At 41.0% G+C, this 6712-nt stretch overlaps 1 protein-coding gene and 1 long non-coding RNA gene across 2 annotated transcripts in view; both read left to right on the forward strand.

Annotated features, from left to right (window-relative positions):
- LOC109531455 (sodium- and chloride-dependent GABA transporter 2-like) overlaps positions 1–3784 on the forward strand; it is a 30166-nt gene extending 26382 nt beyond the window's left edge. Inside the window, exon 15 of the mRNA XM_019895753.1 lies at positions 3357–3784. Coding sequence (XP_019751312.1) covers positions 3357–3506 — 150 coding nt within the window. The 3' untranslated portion in view covers positions 3507–3784. The remainder of the gene's footprint in view (positions 1–3356) is intronic.
- LOC109531457 (uncharacterized) lies at positions 619–1668 on the forward strand. Its single transcript, XR_002171185.1, has 2 exons — positions 619–1416; positions 1453–1668. It is a non-coding gene; the product is annotated as an uncharacterized LOC109531457 (long non-coding RNA).
- Positions 3785–6712: the final 2928 nt, after the last annotated feature.

The following is a 6712-nucleotide window of genomic DNA, read 5'->3' on the forward strand; positions in this document are numbered from 1 at the left end:
TATATATATATATATCAAAGTACTAAAATCATAACCGCCTACAAGTGGTGTCTCTTCTCTCCACTGCAATTTAGTTTACATTAAATTCTTACATGAAGCTGACAGTATAGTTGCCAGGTGCCTAAATTGCGCTGTGCTGACAGGACTTGGGGACGGGCCAAATCTCAGCTGCAGGCAAACTCTACAAGTACTTATTATTCTAAAGATTGATGTGGCATCTGGTTTTGACACCTTCGGTATCATTCATGTTTAGTTTTCTGAATTTGCTCATATGGAAGCCTGTCTGTAGGTGTTTAGTAAGTTGATATGCTGCGAATACATACATAATAGGCCTAAATCCCTATACCAGGGTGGGGCAGTTTGAGCTGCATACTAGGCGCAGTGTGGATAGATAAAGCTACTTTAATTTCCCAGGGTAGAGTACTGTACTCCAAAGTTGGAATGCCCCTGAACCTGTTGATGTCTTTTTCACTCTCTGCAACTCCAAAAGACCAACATGTTGTGAGCTTAAAGATAAGGATTTATTATAATATACCATATATAGTTATCAAGTTAGAAAGGTGCAAAGCCATGGAAAAAAAACTTTCAAATGACATCTGAGGTGGACCAGACTGGGGAAAACCAGAAATCAGCATGTTTCAATAGTCAAGGTGAGATGGATAAATACATGACTATGACGGTCTTTTGTGACACTCATGAAAAGTATGGAGGGAATCTTAAACGTTACAGTGAAGATGAAGTTCTAGCAAAAGTTCCTGATGTGTCTTTGTTGGGAGAAAAGTTGAACAAAAGATAACTCCTGGATTTTTTTGTACAGTCACGTTGGGTAATGGCACTTCAATAAAACCACAGACAGGTGCCTTTGCCTGGCAGGACAAATAATAAGCATCTCATTTTTTTCAGGGTTAAGAAAGAAAATATAATCAGGTCATCAAGAGTTAAATCTCAACAGGTCGATCCTTCAGATTACAGCAGTTGTGTGGGGCGTGGGTAGTTAGTGAAGTTCAGTATCGTCATCGTCACAGTGAGAGCTGCAGTCAACTGCGGGACTCCGCAGGTGACATTACAATACTGCGTGAATTACACGGTGCGTCCTCTCTGACAGATCAAATCTGAGGCAAAAATTTCAAGCCTTAAAACAATAAACATTTCAAGGCAATCTAGTCGTGTCTCATGATCGATGGAATCAAATGCGGCACTGAGGTCAAGAGGTTTCTGTGTACAGAGCTAGTAAAAGCCCCATTAGCCATTAGCCACTCGCCACTTTGGCGAGGGCCGTGCCTTTACAGTAATCTGCCCTGAATCTGCGTTGAAATAGTTCAAACACATTATGAGAAACTATGTCGTCATTGATCTATTGTGCTATGATTTTTTTTTTCAAGAAATTTGGAGATAAAGAGGCACGGGCCTATATTTGTGAAAACTCTCAGGCTTGGGGTTAGGTCTGTGAAGGAAGACTATAATAATGCTGAAATATTTGACCAAACACGAGACTGGTAGCAGCATAGTCACTCGCAAAATATGTCTTTCTGCCAATACAATGAGAGCCCAGGTGAAATAGAAACAATGAAACCGAGAAATGCAGATTTTTTTGGAGCCCTGCAACAATGTGCCATCTTACAAAACGTTATACTCTGGGACACTCGATGAGACTAACTGCTCGTTGAAGAAAAAAAAGGCGCAGTGCTCCCACTAATTACAACAAATACACTGGCCTGTGATGCAAAACGGTTGGGGGCTGTGGGAACGTTCGAAAAAAATATATATATCAATGACGAATCAGTAAGATCATCGATGAATTGATGTCAATTACAGTGGGGTGCAAAGACGTTCAACTCCTACTTTCATATCACCTCCTTAACCATCAAGGGAAGGAAGTAATATTGAAAGAGAGACAGAGACAGACAGACAGACAGACAGAGACAGACAGAGAGAGAGAATTAGATTAATGAGCTCTTTTGCGAGTTTTGGCACAAGAGTTGGATTAGTTAATTAGCTGTTGGCAGAAAGCTCAAGTTGATTTCGTATTTAACCTCCACTCCCCCAAACCCCTCGTTAATGATGACTCTGGAGTGTGCTCAAACCGACTCGAAAGCTACCTGCGTCCATGTTACATTCCTTCAAAGCCTTGACAGAACGTGAGAAAACATGAACGTGAGAAAACATGAGTACGTGACGGGCTGGGAGGGAACATACTGTTCCATAGGCTAAATGAGTGCACATTTGAGCCTCCGAGACTCAGCTGCACCCCCCCATACATGACACATCAAGTTTGCAATGAGAGACTGTAAGAAGATCTATAGCAAAAAAAAAAAAAGTCTAAAATCTATCACCACACTACATTTTGGCCAAATGATCCTGTCATGTCTGCTAGGAACGTGTAAATGTTGAGACCAAAGCCTGGCAGACAATCGGTACCATGCCTGGCAAAGGCACCTAAAGACACTTTGCTAATGACGCTAAATCGTAAGAAGTTGCAGGTGAAGGCTGCTTCGGAATATGTAAATTGGCTACAGGCAAAGTGGCTTGTCAAAACATTCTGTGCTCCACCAATAATTTATACTTGAAACTCTTCAACACTCACCTCCACCGTTCACTGCAGCACGATTCAAGATATGGAGAAGCCCATCAAAGACAATTTAATTGGAAACTACAAATACATGGTGATTAAACTTCTGCACCTTGGCCTTTCCTCCCCATCCGCCAGTGGGCAAACTGCTCACAAACCGTCAAAGTCGGCCGCCATCCCTCCTCCACGCTCACACTTAGCAACGGTTCTCCTCAAGGATGTATCTTGAGCCCCTTCCACTTCTCTCTCAGCATAAATGACTGCACTTCGACTCATGCTTCTAATACCGTCATTAAGTTTGCAGATGACACCACCGTAGTCCAGCTCATCTCTTAAGAGACCGACTTGTGCATGTCTGCAAAATTTATTATTAATATAACATTTGATTTCGGTTGGAAATTTAAGAGTAAGAAATGATAAACACTACATGACATTTAGTTAGTTAGTCCGGATTACCTTTTCCCCACCCACTGTGTTATAGGGCTCAAAACATCAAGGTGTTGATGAAGTTTACATCTACAGTCTCCATCGTATTGCTCAATCATATTGGAATTCTGTCCAAACTCTTTCTGTTGAACATTCAACCCTTCCAAGAGCACCACGGGATACGGGAATCAGAGCTTCTCCGGCTTCTCTTCGTTTTGATCTGCACATTGGCGTTGGATAACTGATTCCTCACCAGTTTGTAACCAAATTTGGAATTCCATCTGAGGATATCTGATTCTTTGTTGTTCTTGACATGACCTGTACATTTTTGTGACTTTTCCTTGGCGACGTGTCTTCACAGAATCTCAAACAGCTTTGTCGCCCAGAAAACAAGCCCCACAACTCGCTGAAGCAACCTGAGCAATATCCACTGAACCCCAGCAAATCTCTTACTCCCGTGGCCAATGAGTTCAAGGGAAGCGGTGGAGTTGAAATGGAGGTGCAAGTATGAGACCATGAACATTTTCACCATAGTTTTGCAAGCTGCGCAGTTTCAAGTTCTTGTGCCACTAGATGAGACGTCTCTTAATTACGACTCCGTTTATTACTTAGTGGTTATTGCGTTTAAATACATTTAGCTAAAGTGCACCGAAATTCATTTTCAGACGAGAACATTTTCCTTTGTTAGTTGTGAGCATAGGGGTGCTGCAGTGATGTTCTCATAAGAATTTATGAGAAAATTGTCCCCAAATTGAAGCACTATATATATATATCTCGTTCGTATTCATCACTCCTTGTGAACTGACCAATGGTGTATATTTGTGAAAAAATATGACATTTACAAAATTGTGACATAGGAGGTTTTGGCCTGATGCCACCGATATTCTGGCTTGTTCAAATAACATCCAAAATGTGTTTTGACGACTTCAATTTCACTTGACAATGAACAAAATTCTTTTGAGAAGAGATTCAACTCCCCTATGGCTGTTTTGTTTATCCAGCGCATCACCACTGCCAATTTGTTCTGTAAGAGTGCAACAGTTTGCACAGTTTGCACTGATCATATCGGCTGGTTTGAATTTTAATACCTTAATACGCATGAATTCATACATATGAATTCCGTTTTTTGGAACCAAAAAGGTTTGCGGAATGGACTGTATGCACGTCCTGCTTTCACGTTTGCCACCTTACGGTCGCTCGGCTAACGAATAGCAATAACAATGACAACATCCAACTCACTGTCTGCTGGAATCATGTCAAGTTACCGTAAATGACGTCGTACCTTTCCATAGCATCCATCTCCATTTCCAGTTTCGCAGTACATGCAGGTCCATGTGTACGGAGACTTGCACGGCTTCATCTTCGAGACTCTCAACTCTCCACTCGACTTTGTTTGCAGACCACCAAAACAACCCCAATTGTATCAAAGTGCTGGTCAGAAAGAGTGCACACAAATACAATTGACAGCCTTTACTGTCACTGTAAGGAGCAGATGCGGCGAAATTGAGGCTCTCAATATACAATTGACAACCAAAAATAACGTAACAGTGAGAAGTAGGCCGGGATGAAGTTCCTCATGGCTTGAGAGCTTCTCGATCCCCATGACGAGTGCGGCTGATTGGAACGTCTCGCTCATCGGGATCCAAGCAGCTGGAGCTTCAATCATCGCCGATTTGTTTTCTTACGCTTTCCATCTCCTTTGTAATATGGGTCACCATTTTTGATGACGTTTCCACCTTGAAAAGCAACGGCACTGAACTATTGACTATACCTCTTATAACGTCCCAGTAGCCTGACATGTGGGGACCGCAAATACTTTTTCCCCCTGGGAAAGGCTCAATGTATTCCCGTGCATACAGTCCATTGTCGAAACCAGATGTTAGTATTGCTGGTTGCATAAAAATCACTCATATGTACATCTTTTGATTCCAACCCGTTAATTCTCCACATCTCTCTGCCTTTTAAATGATGTTTACTGATTGAATTTAGTGTTAATCTCTCTTTGCTGCCCTCAGCGATACAAGTCATCTAATGTTACTGAATTCTTAAAACTTGCTTTTATTTTTGTTATTTTTAACATTTACATTTTATCTTTTGTCTGTACACTCTTTGTCAATGTATGGTCACGGCCAATTTGTGTTAGAAACAGCTCTGTCCAGTGACATACTCATTTAAATATCCATACAATACATTTTATGTATCATTTGCTTACATCTGCTAAGTCTGAGAATACTAAAACCATTAAAATAATTCTGTGCACACGATAGAAAAGTTGATTTAGAGATTGTGGGGTGTTGCATCGACTTTTGGCCTGTCATTTGATCTTTCATCCTTGTCTGAAATTCTGCAAAACAAATACAGTTGAGGGCAAGATTACAGCGTGATTCCACAAAAACGTTGAGATCTATTATAAGAATAAAATTTGAACAAAATCTGTGTATTTTGGAGGAAACAAATTGTGTAAAGCATCAAATAATGTGCTGTTGAATGGATGGGTCCCAACCTTCCAGTTGAGAATGAGTGCCTGAAGTCATCCAATACGTCTATGGATACCATCAAGGCACAAACTTTTATTTTGTATTTGCCTTTAGGGTGGAATTCGGTATGAACCAAAAATACACCATAATTTTTACATGTGTATTTAAGTATTTAAAGAATCCTCTTCATGATGTTGTTCACATTTGGACATTGTGAGACCGAGACAAAACTTTAGAAATGGATCATCAAAAGCTTTCTACTGCCACGCAGAACCTTCTCAGAAGAAAGTTTCCACTGAGCGTCCAGGGTTCGAGAGTGTCATCGGCAGGTAGGCAAAACGTGGATGAGGGGATTTCCATGGAAATTAAATCATAATAATATTGATGATAACAGTAATTGAAAAAAAAAATGCTGTTGATTTTGTGATTCAGCTCTTTGTTAGAGAGGAGCAACTATGGAAAAAAACAAAAAAACTGAAATATTGAACACTTGGACATGTGCATTCAAATATATCGAGAAGCTCAAATGAAGTTCACCTGTAAAAGTTAGCGCACATTTTAGATTTAACCTTAAAATGTACCCAAAAGCTGAATACAGTCTCCCTATTATTTTGTGAGTAGATTATTTGACATATTGACACTGATTGTTTGATAGAAAGAAAGCCATATAACCAACAGCAATGTACAAACCCCAAATTCCAGTGAAGTTGGGATGTTGTGTAAAATGGAACTGAAAACAGAATAGACTGATTTGCAAATTGAATACACGACAAAGACAAGATCCATCCATCCATCCATCCATCCATTGTCTGATCCGCTTAATCCTCACAAGGGTCGCAGCGGGGTGCTGGAGCCTCTCCCAGCTGTCTTCGGGTAGTAGGCGGAGGACACCCTGAACCGTTTGCCAGCCACTCGCAGGGCACACAGAGACGAACAACCATCCGCGCTCACACCCAGGGACAATTTCGAGTGTTCAATCAGCCTGCTATGCCTGTTTTTGGAATGTGGGAGGAAACCGGAGTACCCGGTGAAAACCCACATAAGCCCGGGGAGAACATGCAAACTCCACACAGGGACTCCAGAGCTGAAATTGAACCCGGTACCTCTGCACTGTGAGGTCGACACGCTAACCACTGGACCACCGGGGTGCCCACAAAGACAAGATATTTAATGTGGAGAAAAAAAAAAAAAAAAATAAACATTCTCTTTTTTTTTTTTTTTCCCAAAAAAACTTTTTTCA

The sequence above is a fragment of the Hippocampus comes genome, unplaced genomic scaffold (assembly GCF_001891065.2).
Source record: "Hippocampus comes isolate QL1 unplaced genomic scaffold, H_comes_QL1_v1.1 scaffold420, whole genome shotgun sequence".
Lineage (NCBI taxonomy): Eukaryota > Metazoa > Chordata > Actinopteri > Syngnathiformes > Syngnathidae > Hippocampus > Hippocampus comes.